The 15,999-nt window shown below is 34.6% G+C and overlaps 1 protein-coding gene across 1 annotated transcript in view; it reads left to right on the forward strand.

Moving 5' to 3' along the window:
• The window catches only part of DACH1 (dachshund family transcription factor 1), a 412,459-nt gene that overhangs the window by 160,941 nt on the left and 235,519 nt on the right, over positions 1–15,999 (forward strand). Inside the window, exon 2 of the mRNA XM_090258266.1 lies at positions 15,080–15,195. Coding sequence (XP_090114392.1) covers positions 15,080–15,195 — 116 coding nt within the window. The remainder of the gene's footprint in view (positions 1–15,079; positions 15,196–15,999) is intronic.

Here is a 15,999-nt window from a genome sequence, read left to right on the forward strand (position 1 = left end):
AAAATGGGAATCTATTCCAACTTTTCAAATAGCTAACAAATTGTTCTGACACCGTTATTTGAATAATATAGCCTTCCAATGGAATAAAGTGCAATATTTTAGGATTTAACCCTGACTATGTAGTAAAGAATCTGTGAGAATCAAGTTTTAGTCCAAAGATGAGTTTCTGAAGACCTAGAATCATAGATTAAATCAAATAATTAGCAGTTCACACCTTACTATGGAAGTGTGAATTAAATTTTCAGGTACATGTGTCTAAATTTTTAAAACAGGTTAAAAAAATGTACATATTTGGGCATAGACTACCTTGGTTGATGACTTTAAGCTCTACAGACTACTCCATAAGTTTTTAAACTGATGGCATTCTCTTTCCAACCAAATCATTTTTGAAGAGCCAGGATAGATACATAGTATTCAGTTAGAGGTAGGATAATGCAAAGAAAGCAATAACTCAGCAGCTTTCCAGCTTATCATCATTATCAAAGTGACACTGTACAAACACTCGGACATGTCATAACCCCATTTTCTCAGGTACTTAAGTAGCTACCAAGACAATGTAGATTCAGCTGGCCATTGATCAGCAGTGAACATTCATTCCTTCTTTCAGCTAGTCTTTTTTTTTTTTTTTTTTTCATTTAATAGATATTTATTGAATACTCTGTGCCAGATATGGTTCTGTATTCTGGGGGTAAGGCAATGAACAAAACACATTCAAAAATCGTTGCCCCTATGAGGCCTACCTGATAGATAATTACTAATAAACAAGTAAATATGTAGTATTTCTAAACCATGCTCCAGCTAAAAATGCATCCAGTGAAAGAAGGGAGCTATTAGCTGGACCCAGGACCATGCTGTGCGGTGTTAGAGAAGGTGAAGCCGAGAGACATCTTATCAAAGAGCATTCTAGGAAGTAGCAGAAGCAAGTGCAAAGGTTTGGGGGCTGAAACATTATGTTTCAAAAGAGTGAATAAATTTCAAAATAATAAATGTTCAGAATTGTAGAATTGAAATGCAGCCTTGAAACTGAATTTTAAAAACCATCTACCTATACCTGTTAAATTGTGGTATACATTTCTTCAGGGCTTAAACATTTTTATGATGAGCAGGGCAATCCACGGTGAACTTGACCTCAGTCAGACCTGGTTCCTTTCATTCTGGTCTTACTTTTGCAGTCTGTGGCCTGATTAATTTACTTAGGAATCACCATTCCCCTGTAAAATAGGCATAATGGTAATATTTACCTGATAGTTATTGTAGATTCAATTATACGATGCATGCCATAGTATTTAGCATAATGACACTAAGAGTAAATTCAGTTATTATTAGATCTGATGACTTTTTAATCTCTATCTTGATAATAGCAACTAACTTAAATTTTATCCTACTCTCATGAAAAGCTATAAAATTGTGAGCCATTATACTTCACATACTGTCACTTCCTAAGTATGGAATGTCATAATTAGATCATATATTGCCCTTCTCAAGTGCCCTATTCAAGACATTCAATAATTGTCCTTGCATTTTACAATACTATCTTCGGTTACCAAGTTCACCTACTGCTTTTGGTTGAGTTAGTCAGCACTACTGCACTCACAGAGTTAAAGGTCCTTTCTACTGGAAAGTCAGGGAGGTTTTCAAGAAAATAAGCCTTGATTATCATTTCAATGGCCTTACAATATAGCTGGAACAGTAAAAAAAAAAAAAAAAAAAAAACACATAGAAAATTAAACCTACAAATATGGCCTAGAGATTCTGTGCCGATGAAGTATTCATTGTGAACTTAACTCACCCATCACTTTCTATACTCCACCCAGTTTTCTGCCTTGGAGCCCTTCATGGTGCCTTTTGGAAACCTTCAGTGCCTTCTTCTCACCTTGTCACCATCAGTCAAAAATCAGACTCATGTGTCAAAATCCACTCTAAACACTGCTTCCCTTTTTACAGTATCTAAAAACTTAATCTCTTTTTATTAAAAATCACTTGAGACAGTGCCATAGCCATATATGCTGCAAAGAAGAAGCTTCCTTCTGAAGAAAAGGTTGTATTTTGTTGTTCTTCTTTCTGTCACAGTTTCTAGGACTGCTCTTTGCCCCCAGGGTCCACCCAGCTCATGCCTGTGGGCTCTCATGATGCTGGAAGTAAAGAACGCATTGGAATGAGTCACCAGAGGTGCAGTCAGGGATTCTGAGAGTTGTTTTTCTGACTCTGAAACTGAGGCAGAGATTTAAATATCAGAAAATTCTCTAACAAACAGACAGATAAAGAAGTTGGCTGAAATAAGACATTCCATAATCTGTTTTTTTAAAAAAAGAAATGTAATTGCTATTATCTCCCCCAGACTTCTGTATAATGTAATGTTGGGCACAAGACTTAATAAAACAACATTTTCATTTGAACTAATAAATAAAAATTTCTGTATTTTATATATAGTAACACTATTTCAACATATCTGACTCCAAAAGTTATTGATTAAATAATATATAAGGGGACGCCCCCCCAATAGAATCATCTTCTGTAGGGTGAACCCCTTGTAGTACAAGCTTCCCCTGCCAGGTTAGTGTTCTAGGAACCCATCAGTATCAGTGTACCAGCTGGCATTGTTGTGAGAGGCTGCGTTTAGCTTCAGAGAATTTTTTAAAAAGACTCTTTCAATGCATTTGTGCATTTCATGATGGGTGATTTAGGAGTGCACCTGCCTACACTGCACTTAGTGTTCAGCAGTTTTTGACCAAAAACAGCATTACCCCTCTCCACTCACCTTATTCCCATGGTCTTGCCCCAAGCATCTTCTTTGTGTTTCCCCAGATGAAAAACAGTCCTCAAAGAGAAATGTTTTGCCAGTATGGAAGAGGTAAAACAGAAACAGCAGAAGCACTAAAAGACATCAAAATTGATGAGCTCAAAAACTGTTTTGAGCACTAGAAAAAAATGTTTCAATAGGTATATTGCATCAAATGGAGAGTACTTTGAAGGTGATGGAAGTTTAAACATGGAAGAATAAATACACATGCTTTATAGATAAATTTCATTTTTGGGGGGCCTCCCTCCTACATAAAGTATCGGATCTAAATGTAAGCTATGTATTATTGTTTAGTCACTTTAAATATCACTACTTAGGCAATACTTTTTAATATTTTATATTATTATTTGTGTACAAATTAATAAATAAGGAAATTTAAAATTTAGCATAATAATTTGGATTGTAAAAGTAGCCTCTGCACAGTATTCTGGGGGAAAAGAATCCCCTGCTAAAACAATGTCTACTCAAGCTTGAAAGGACAATTGCCATGTTTTCTCCCACTCTGTGGTGCAGAGAGTGTATATCATAATTTCTTATAATACCGAACATTAGTGTTAAAAGGTCATTCATTAAAGAAAATGCTTTCCTAAAGTATTAAATAGAATTCAATTAATGTAAATCATATTAATAGCAATGTTTGGTGCTTCTGTAACATCTAAGTCAGGTAACAAATTAAGCATGTTATTAAATCACTGCAGGTGGAAAACAGCATACCTTTGTCTGTCTTCATATAATCCCTTCATTAGTTCATAGGCCTGGAATCCTCTCAGGAGTATCAAAAAGTTGTCAGGAGGTCTCTTAAATTGTGGCCTTGATATCAGAATCTCTGTGCTTCACCACTACATTTCTTGACAGCTCCCCATGCGTTACACAGTGTAGGGAGATGGTGGATTTATTATTTTTTTTAACAGGTTTCTCAAATAAATTAGTTATGTACATTTTCTCCAGAGGTAGCAAAGTAATAACTTGTCAGTGGAAGGTGAAAACAGGCATTTTAGGTTGAGTCAGCCATCTTATCTCTGCATTCACAAGCAGGAAGACAAGATTTTCTGAGATCCAATTCAATATGTTTTTTTAAAACCCTCATTTGAAACTACATCTCAGGATAAATAGTTTAATATAAGCATAATAATTGTTTCTACTCTTGTGATTTATGTGTGAAGATGCTTATACCAAATTGCTTTTGTGTACATGTGTAGATTTAGTTACTTTACTGGAAATTTATGATTATGGTAGCTTTCAAACATAAAGATTGATGCACACTTAGTATAGTTTTTCTTTCCTTATTGTTGGTTAGTGATCATTTCTTCACAAAACATTTCCATCTTGTATATTAAAATATATAATAGCAGCTGTGATTAATATTAAGATAATAATTAGCGAAAAGTAAAACTGTTAAGTCATTAGTGAATTTCTTCGTTATGGATACAAACCCCTGTAAAAGTAAAATGTGGAGAGGGAGGTGGATTACTCACTGGTTAGGGTCAGATTTTGTACACAGTTGATTACATAACACCAAGTTGTGCTCTTTCTTAATTCCCCTAAAAGCACACATCAGAACAAAGAAATGTTTAAAATAGGTAGATGAACCATAATATCCTAAAGACATTTGACCCAAAACAGCACCTACCACGTGTGTAACATATTTTTTAAGGTTAGAAGTATCGACATAATATGGAGAGATGAGATATTAACCAGTGAAACCAAATGCAAATGATGTGTTAGACTGTGATACTAACCATTTGAAGGAAGGAAAGATGAGCATGGGTTTGAGTAACTCAAGATTTCCTTACTAAAGTGTGTGTTTGTGTGTGTGTGTAAAGGGGGGATATGCCTCGATGGTTGCTTCCACACTTAGCTCCCCTTTCTCTTCTTCAGTTAACTAACTACTGTTTGCTCACACCTCATCTTTCCTGATGTACCCTCACTCACTATGGTGTTCCTACCACACTCATTTGGAAAATGTACTGCAGTATTTATCATGATTTTTGTAATTCTTTATATATTTATCTGTTTCTCAAAGTAGACTGTGGTCTACTTGAAGTCAGAGACATATCTTAGTGGTATCTTCAACATGCATTGTGAGGTCAGGCCTATCAGCTCTGAATGTTTGTTGACTAAATTAACAAACAAACATGCTACAGAGCCACATTGCATGTTGCTCAGAGCTTGACCTCTAGACCAGAGTGCCTTGGTTCACAACCTGCCTCTATTATTTTTTCAAAAAGACAATTCTATTGGAGCAGTTTTAGGTTCACAGCAAAACTGATCAGAAGGTACAGATATGTTCCGTATACCCCCTGCCCCCACAGCATAGTCTCTTCCATTAACAAAATCCCCTACCAGAGTAGTTCATGGATTACAACAGATGGACCTACATTGCACATTATAATCACTTGAAGTCCATAGTTTATGATAGGGTTCCCTCTTGGTGTTTTACATTCTGTAGGTTTGGACAAATGCATAATAATAACAAGTATCCACCATCATTATATCACACATAATATTTTCACTTCCCTAAAAATCCTCTGTGTTTTTCCTATCCATCCTTACCCCCTACCCTTAGCCCCGATCTATTACTTTTTATGTGTGGCACAGTGAGTAGGGTATTTTACTTTCTGGTGTTTCAACTTCCTCATTGATAAAATACTAATAATAATAATCCTTATCTTAAAATTTGTTAGGAATATTAAAAGTGTTAGATCACATAGTGCCTAGCAGTTAGTCAATATATACAACTATGATTACTTTATTATTTTATGTACCATTCCAAAATAAAATGAAATCTGTTGGAAAGAGGGCATTAAAGGTGTTGAAAATGGCATCTCTCACAGAGGAAATTTCAGTATTACAGTACTTTGAGACTGAAGCAATGGCTGTATATTAGGGCCAAATCCAAGATGATCTGCAAAAACAGATTGATAGTTAACCAGAGCTACCCTGAACAGAGTCACGGCATGTGCCAGTGAAATAAAAGACTGAATACATTGCTTTGAGTTCAAACAAAATGTAGCCAATGGTAATTACAGAGAAAATCTAGTCATTGGAAATTCAAATTGGAAAAATTACAAGAATAAAACTTCTTCTTTGTGACTATGGAGTCCATAGTTTGTACAAAAGATTGGTTTGGAGATTTCTATGTGTCATTTGGAATATTTTTTAATGTTACATTTAAATTTTGCAGAATTTGACTTTGAGATATGAGAGGAACTGTGAGAGAAAAAAAAGCAATAGAGTATTAACTCTTCCAAAAATTTTAAGAAAGCCATTTATAATTGTTTCTAATTGTTTTAGAACCTTTACTTTAGGGGATTTTAGTCAGTCTTTGCAGATAATTGTAAAGAAGGTGTGTTACGGGTAGACTCCCCTATGGCTTAGAATGCTATGGGAAGCAGAAAAAAATTATAAGGTGATTAAATGGTTAAAAATATTTAGCTCTCTAGATAAACATGTCACTAAAGTGAAATTTACAAACAATATTCTCTAGGAAAAATGTCATATATATGTATTTATCATATTACAAAATGTAAAAATAAATAGTATTAAAATTTTTATTTTTTTAATTAAAACTTTTTAAATTACATTAAACTGCTTTTTAATCCACAAAATATTTATAAAATATAAATACATTCTTAGGGTAAATCACTAGATATACTTTATAAGGTGCCATTTTCCATTGATGTAAGTAAATAATTCAAGTTGAAGTAAGACTATATCAAGACTCCTGATTTGATAAAATGAATCTCAAAAAATTTATTCACTAAGTTAAGGAATCTAAACTCATATTCATAAGTTAATTAACTCTAAGATTAATACAGCTAACATATTTCATGGACTTTAAAGAATCTTCTTAATGTGGAAATTCTAACAATGGAGAGAGGGATTTACCAACTTTAAGGGCTAGATTATCTCAAGTATGTAACCTGTCAAACAGGAACTCTCTCTTTAGTAGTTTTGGCTATCATGAATGGTTAACACTTATCTACAAATGCTCATGAGTAGCTTAGTCACATTCCAATATGTTTTAACTCTTATTTTGCGGTATTTTCTTATTCAGTATTTAATAGCTTCAATTGACCTGGGGACTTCAGATATTTTGTCAATAACCCTTGAAACAGATTTTGTATCAGATATATTTCCTGTATAATTTCAGATATAGATAATGTGAATTTTGCAGTCAGAGGCAATAATTTTTTCTCATGAAAGTAGCTAATTTCAACTTCTAACTTTTGATTAGTGATGCCTTCAATATACTCATTTTAACCTTGTGTTTTGAGTAGTTATCAACTAATATCAACTCTATAGATTATTTGAATTGCTGCCTTTACAGCCCCTGGAGAATAATTATCATGTGACAATTGTCATGTGACCAGTGCATGACACAAAACATGCTTTCATAATGTTCAAAAATGAGGAATTTCTATAATTTGAATATAATTGTACTGTTAGGAAGAACATATTCCTTAAGAGCACAAGTCTCTAAACAAGCTTCCTGGAAATAACAGTAAAATAAATATAAAATAAAATACTAAATGCCTATTTTACCACATTCTTAGAGATTTATAATACGTAATAACATAGTGTAAGCTCTGAGAAGTTGTTCCATGAGACAAAAACATTAAAAAGCCTTGGGAATTTGTAAAGGTTTTCCACCCAACCTATATATGTTTAATAGATTTAACTGGATATTTTCTAAATTGATATGAGCACAGATACTGTTTTAAAGTTTCATTTTAAATTCTTAACAGAAAATTTTATTTTCTGTGTTTGTATATGTATTTTTTAGTTAATGTACAGAGTTCCCTGCTGTCTCAGTCTTGCTCTGGCTGCTGTAACAAAATGCCATGGACGGGGTGGCTTAAGCAACAGAAATTTAGTTTCTCATAGTTTAGAAAACTGGATTTCTGAGTAGAGTACTAAGTGGTCAGTTCTGGATATTACTGTCTTCATGGGTTTTAGGCAGCTGCCTTCTCTCTGTGTCCCCACATGGCTGAGAGACAGAGCAAGCGAGCTCTCTGGTGTCTCTAATTATAAGAAGACTAATCCCACAGGAGGGCTTCAATGATAGGTCTTTATCTAAACTTAATAACCTCCCAAAGGCTTCATCTCCAAATGTCATCACATAGGAATTAGGGTTTCAGTGTATAATTTGGGGAGGGGGTGCTCTTCAAGTGTCATTGGGTGACATTTTATATACCCGCTCCATGGAACTCAGTGTTTTGTTGACTGGAAATCAACTCTTTGATAAGTTAGTTCATAATCTATTTGTGCTGAGAAGTAAACATGGCAGGGATACATACCTACATACAGGAGACAAAAAGTCTAAACAAATGTGGGATATGAGATAGAGAAAGTGGTCACATTTGTTATTATTGCAGAAAAAGTAACTTATCCTTCAAAGTTTTGCCAGCTATAGAAAAAAGAAAACTATGCAAAAGGAAAATAATACTAATCTTAACATTCCTGGATTATTTATATTGTTGCCTTTCAACCCCCCCCTAAAATAAGTTTAACTAATGAACAAGATCTTTCTAAGGGGAAACTACTTACTTATAAAGTGAGGATTATAAATCAGGAATTTCTCCTGGTGAAATATATACATAGGTTAATCTTAGGAGGTCATTTGCATTCTTTTACATTGATGGATCAATTTCATAAGGTTGAATTAATTTGAAAGATATCAATGACTATTTGTACTTTTCACATTTTAGATTCATTTTATAGTTGTCACAGGGGTAATATTTTTACATATAATTTTCTACTTTTTATTAGATATTTTAGAATGAAATAGAAAAAAGGAAAGACTAAGAGGATAAATTATATCTGGTTTCTGCTATAGATAAAAATAAACCTCAGGCACTGATTAAGTTTAGCCAGTATTATGGTTTGTCTACAATGATGAATTATCTGAAAAACATGGCTAGAGTCACTGTAATGTTAAATTAATTTTTAAAGTTTTTAAAAATATTTTATATATAATATATGCTTATATAAGGTAAACTAAACACTTCAGATGGAGAAAAATATGTGATTCTCTATCCACTGATAATACCTCCTAATATTTTAGTGTTTCCTTCTAGTCTTTTTTTTTCTATACATATTTATTGCTTGCTTTACCTAATTTGTCTATATTTCTTGTGTTCTTTTATGTCCATATTGCCAGGTTTGTACTTTACTTAGTGTGGGTATGTAAATTATTAAGCAAATTGTTCCTTTCCAATCAGAAATTAGAATAAATTCATGGCTTATATATTTGACTATATATGTATATATAGTTGAAGTTTTCATATATCTTGACTTGGCTTTGTAGAAGTAGTTTACTAGAAAAATTTGCAGAATATAAACACACAATTGGAGTTTTCCTAGGGTTAACAGATTAGAGAAGGCAAATGAACTCTTGTAGGTTAATGGAGCAAGCTGCTTTCACCCTGAATGCTTGGTTGTGTCCCAAGACTGAAATCAATGCTCACTTGCTGCCGTGTATTTTTCTTCTGCACTATTATCCCACAGGCTATTTAATTTTATTTTCCTTCTCAAAGAAGGGAGTGTGTCTTTATTTTGCAACCCTATAATAGCTAGCCCATGGCTTGTACAGTGGTAGCTCCTTTCCTTAAGTAAATGGATGAATGAATTGAATGATTGAATGGAACACTTCTTTAAGCAGGTAGAATTTGGAACCAAATTTTCTGGTAGGGAGCTAGCTACTTTGGCATTTCCCAATTTATAACCATCACAGTCTTTTTCTGGGTTTTACATGTTTTTCTTCTCTAACTCTCTGGAATAGAATTGAATTGATTTTAGTTTCTCAAAAGCTACTGGAGAAATTAGCGGAAGACAATGTCTAGGGAGAAGTTTGGGGATTGAAAAAATCTGTAATGTACCCTCCCTCTAAAATTTCAAATGCCTCTAACTTTTGATGCATTTAGCTGCTTATTAATTTATATCACTTTTTCTTGGTTTTGTTAAGTTTCGTGTGACTTCACCCTCAATCAGCACAATAAATGGATTAGGAAGAGCTGGTAAACATTATATAGTTTTGGGGGAATTAGAGAAACTAGCATGAGACATATTTAATGAAGTAAACAATGGAAAGAAGCCTACCCAGTGGTCTTTCTTGAGAAGAAACCTTATATATTCAAAAGTGCAGGGAAGGTTGTGGCTGGGTTGCTTCATAAGTAAGTGAGATGTTACGTGTGGGTTTGGACATCTCTGAACCATTGCTCGCCAATTTTAATGCAGATGATTGAACACACTTAGGCTGTGCTGTGGCCCATGGGTGAAGCTGGCAAAAACAATTACCAAAGTCACAAATTTGATTTCATTCAAGCTGTTAAGGGTAATAATTTATTTAAGAGAGGTCTTCTGCTTTGATTAGAGCAAGGAGAGTTCAGCTGCTCTGATCCTCTGACATAGAGTTTTGTTAACATTGTAGGTAAAGGAGGCTTCAAGGTGGCTGCTATTGGGACACTTGATCGTTCCACAAGGAGATTCTTTTGCTAGTTGTTTCACTTCTTCCACTTTTCAGTTAAGTTTTCGTTTTTCTTCCCAAGAATAACTCATTTCTAACAAAGCAAACAAGAGCACTTTTTTATTTAAAAATCTTAATCAGATGTTCTGAGAAGTTAGGTAGCTTGATTAAGGCCACACCTTCTAGTAAATTGGTAGAGCCAGTGTTTAAAGCCAGATATGTCAAGGCTTTGGCTATAGTGCTGTACATGTTCTTCTAGAAGTTTCCTAAAGCTCTGTTGAAAGATATTTAAATATGTAAATATTTAACAATTAGCATATCTTCCCTAGAGTCAACCCTTCTGGCAGTTAGGGATCAGACTGCAGTAAAACACTGAGGGGACCTAACCTAACTGTAGGTCATGAAGGGATAGAGGAAAGTCTTGTTAATAAAATAAAATAAAGCAAAATAAAATAAGATAACCTAACTTCCCCTCAATCAAGAAGTTGGGCATTAACTCCAAGGAAATGTTCCCAGTAGTCTTATTCTTAGGCAAAAGGGTAGGTTATTGACTTCCTTCCCATCTTTCCTTCCATTTCTCTCCATTATGTGCATATATATCTCAAGACAGTGCTCTTAGCTAACTGTAAAGTAATCCTCAGTAGGGTGTTAGTTAATGGCTTTAGGGTGTTACCACCATCTAGGGTATTTGCCCTTTAAAGGAAGGCTTGAAAAGATCTTAAAGCTTTAAACTGAAAGAAGTAAATCTCTGTTGGTGAATTGGAGGCAGTGTCATAGATTGGGCAAGAGATATCTTGGGTGAAAAAAGCCCAGTGGGTCTGTTCTAACCACATAATGAAATAAAGTGTTGCTACTTACAGCTTGACCTCTACTTTCAAAGTAAGGACCCTGAGGATAGCTCCTGTGGCCCAAATAATAAAATGCTTCTAAACAGTTTCATTTTCTTAAAAGCAAAGCAAATTAAAGGGCTAAAATGTTTAAATCTTAACTTCCCTTTCCCTTCCTTTCCTACTTTCTCCATAGCATTTTGCTTGAGATCTCCCAATACCTCTATTCTCTTTTCCTGCTCTTCTGATGTATATTATCCTTAGATTCAGAGTTCCAAAGTTTATTTTTGTGTCTTACTTTTCATTTCCTGGAAACTCTGAGACCGCTAGAATGAATGAGGTAGAACATTTGAGGAATTTGGGGGAAAAAGGCTTCATAAATTGTGTTAAAGTTTATTTAAATACATACAGTGAAATTTTAAAAAAGAAATAAAAAATAAAGAAAATAAATACATGTGGTGAGCCAAGTCTTTAGCTAAGTATTAAGGATATATTTAGTATACTCTTTGCCATACTGTCTTGGTAGTAAAACAAATAAGCAGATTACTACAGTCAGTAAAGAAAGAGCTATAATATATTTGTTCATCATGGGCTATCATAGTGCATAGAAAACATACTAACTAGATGTGGTTAGTAAGAAGAATGATCAAGGTTTAGACACATTTAGCCAGGTAAAATGGGAATGAGAGTGGGTGCCGAAGGAGGCAGTATTTATAAAGGTAGTGTAACAGAAGACCGAAGCAATTTACGATGCTGCTAGAAAATCAGTAGGGTCACATATAAGCCGTAAATGTATGACTAAAAGGGTGAGATTGGAAAAGTAAGTAAGGGCCAGGTTTGATAAGGGATGTGAATCTTACCGGAAGCTATTGCTATCTTTCAGCAAATAGAAAATATGATTGAATTTGCATTTTAGAAAAACCCTTCTGAGATTAGTATGGAGAGTTGTCTTGACTCCAGGCTTCACAGTGGGACAAAGTTGAAGGTAGATCTTAGAAAAATTAAGAAGGCTGTAATCATATATCAAATAAGGAATTTACCTGGTAGTAGGAGTATGGATAGAGAAGAGAGGATGGATTAGAGATAACTTCATTGGGATGATATTTGAGTGTACAAAGGAAGGAGAAGACACAGCTGAGTCCTGGGTTTATGACTTAAGTCAATTAGGCTCCATTAGGGAAAGATGAATAGGTTTTATTTAAATTTATTTATTATTATTTTTTGATTACAGGTGTCCCACTTTTCCCCCCATTGCTCCCCCCACAGCCACTCCTTCTCCCACAGTCAATCCCCACCCAGTTGTCCATGTCCATGGGTCATTTATATTAGTTCCTTGACTAGACCCTTCCCTTCTCCCCCTTCTCTTTGCCCCCAACCCCGTAACTGTTATTCTGCTTCTTGTTTACATGCCTCTGGTTCAATTTTGCTTTTGTTTGTGTTGTTCATTAGTTTCCTGTATTACATGACATCATATAGTGTTTGTTTTTCATTGCCTGGCTTATTTTGCTAAACATAATTCTCTCTAGTTCCATCCATGTTGTCACAGGTGGTAGGAGTTCCCTCTTTTTTCTGCTACGTAGTATTCCATTATGTAAATATACCACAGTTTTTTGATCCACTCATCTACAGAGGGGCACTTAGGCTGTTTCCAGCACTTGGCTATTGTAAATAGCACAGCTATGAACATAGGGGTGCACAGGTTTTTATTTTTTTTACTGGAGTTTCAAGATTCTTTGGGTATGATCTCAGCAGTATAATCACTGGGTAAAAAGGCAGTTCCATTTTTTAGTTTTTTGAGGAAATTCTATACTGTTTTCCATAGCAGCAGCACCAGTCTGCATTCCGAGCAGCAGTGCACTAGGGTTCCCTTTTCTCTGCATCCTCGCCAGCACTTGTTGTTTGTTGATTTATTGATGATGGCCATAGGTTTTAATGGGGAAGATGCTGAGTTTAGATTTGGACAAGCTGAGTCTTAAATTATTATAGAACTTCCAAACAGAGATTTCTAGTATACCTGTCTGAATCCCAGGAGGAAGATCTAGGCTGCAGATATGTATTTAGCCATAATTCCTCAGCACCTCACTACTCTGAATAGAAAGATCAGTCAGGGAAAATGGATACTATCAGAAGGCTGTTGCTTGGCCCTGGGCAAATAACAGAAGTCAGAGAACCAGCTGAGGATGAGGAATAATAATGAAGAATAAGAATAAGTAGCCAGAAAGATATTTCAGAACAATAAACAGGAGAGTGTCCTTATGGATTAGCAAATCAAGTGCATAATCTCCTTGCTCTTGGTTCAAGGCCATCCAGGATCTGGCCCCAGACAGTAACCCTCGCAGTATAAATCTCTGCTCTTCATCTTATCTAGCCTGTTTAGACTCATTGGGAACAATCCTGTGTATATCTATACAATTTCATGTTTTTATTTCTTTCTTACATTCTTGATGGAGTGTACTTTTCTTCCATGTCTACTCATCCTTCAGAATTCTCTTCTGAACTTGCCACTGCCATGAAATATTCTCTCTCTTTCCTCACCTTGGAGGTATTATCAACCACCCTAACTTCCAATGAGTAATCAGATTGCAACTTTCTTATGACACCTAGCACATACCAGCTTGAACCATGGTTTTATTTATGCACCAGATTTGTGTGCTCCCCGCACCCCCACCCACCCCTGCCTTGGCAAGGTATAAGCTCCTAAAGACTGAAGAACCCATTCTCCCAAATTAGCCTCCACAGTGAACTACTTTGAAAACAGCAAGTGCTTAATAATTATCTGTTAAATGAGCACATATATTACTTTCATTAAATAGTAGAGGTAGGATCTTTGAGTCTTCTGAGGAGACAAAGAACCTCAGCTGAGGCTAACATGGAAATACTAATTTATGAAGTTTGTATCTAGAAGTTATGATATATCTAGGCACATATGTAAACCAAATAAGTGATGGAAAAGTATTTTATGAAAGCACATTTATGATACAGAGGCAGAGAGTAGGAACATAATGCTAAATATGTTTGTTTCAAAAATGTCTTAATATTACATTCATGTTATTCTCATACAAGGATAGTGAATACTTCACCTTCTGCTTTTATAATTTAAAAAATTACTCTTGTACAGTATATATGTAAAGACAAGTATTACTAAACCACAGACACCAGGTATTCCGATTTACCCTAAAGGCAGATACAAGATGCTATTCTGATAGTGTCTCAATGATGTTTTACAAATAATCCTAAGCCTTTCCAATCTATTTTAGTATATTAAATGTAAGGCAACCTAGTGGGGCTATTCATTTAACTAGAATAAGGGTTAAATGATAACTTGACTTATCTTTTAAATGACAAAAAATAAAGAAATTGCAAGACCTTTTCACACATTAGATATGTATTGTCATTTATCATCTAGATATCAAGCTAGCAGTGCGAAGTAATAAAACATATCATCTAAAAATGTGCTATAGGTCTGAATCAGTCTTTCATTCCACCTCCCAGCTAACTGTAGTATTAAATCAAACAAGCAGAACATTTCCTTAGGCAGCCATTGCCTTTTAATTTCCTGAAGAACCTTAAAATATCATTCATTACAAGTACTACACATATTTGGTTTTTAAAAGTCTCATAAATCAATAGCAGGCTGACTGTAATAATTATTACAAGTTAGTGCATAATTTTCGTGCTGAAGGCTGCATGCAGAACTTTAGCATATGCAAACGAGGCAATTCAAACTGTGTATAGATATTAATATGAAGAAGCAGGTAACGAGGTACAGGCTATGAATTATGCATCAGGAGTGGCTGATCTTCAATGAGGAAAATGAATTCAGCATGTAATCTAATTAGTGATGGAAGTCTATTACATCTAACTGCAAAAGCAACCGTCCTTGAAACAAATTTATTTACAGTCCATGTTACCACTTGAAACAACTTTGAAATGATGTGTAAGACAACAGCTTAATTGTAAAAATTTTTTGTTTGTTTGTTTCAGTTCTAGACCTGGAAGGCCTCCTAAGAGGACTCAGAGTGTCACCTCCCCAGAGAACTCTCATATCATGCCACATTCTGTCCCTGGCCTCATGTCTCCTGGGATAATCCCACCAACAGGTAAGAGCATGCTTATCTATACTGAAAATATTAAAATTCAGCCCATGCCATAGCATATATAAATAATAAGTGTTATATATATTTACGCAGATATTTACACCCATTGATTATGTTTTGTACACACTAAGATGTTACTGAGCAGAATTTATTTCAAAACTGCATTATAGTTATCATCATTTATTTATTTAAAGTAAAATAAAAAAAGCTTAATTGAGCACAATGCTCGGTATTATTCTAATTAATCCTTTCACTAATATTGAACAACAGAGTATCATCCTTACTTTCCCGTTGAGGAATCGAAGTTCGGAGAGAATTGGTGATTTCCCGGGACAATGAGGTGGTAACTGTCAGTGGTTAGGAAACCCTTGTTTCTCAGTTCGAAACTTATTTCTCATTCCATTAGTGTTCCAAAATAGACAAATGCATTTAAACAAAAGGCAACAACTATGTCAAATAGGAGAGCCTCCTATTTTCTCTCAAACTAGAATGTGAATCAATTTCCTTTAGAAACATTTGAAGGATGTTTATTACTGAAATTTTTGAAAATGTACAAGTAAAAGAATAGTCTTGATCACATAAGCTGTATACCATAAACAATTTAAATATTGCACTACATGCAGAAATAACTATTGGATTTCCACCAAATAATGTTGTATTCATTCTTTTATTCACTTACACATTTGCCCAGTTTCCATGTTTCAACCAGACCCATGAACAAGTTAAAATAATAACAATGATGATTATATTATTATGTAGTATATAATGTTTATAATAATTCTTCCCATCATAGAAGTGTATGAGGAG

The sequence above is a fragment of the Furipterus horrens genome, unplaced genomic scaffold (assembly GCF_987537825.1).
Source record: "Furipterus horrens unplaced genomic scaffold, mFurHor1.1.pri manual_scaffold_12, whole genome shotgun sequence".
Taxonomy (NCBI): domain Eukaryota; kingdom Metazoa; phylum Chordata; class Mammalia; order Chiroptera; family Furipteridae; genus Furipterus; species Furipterus horrens.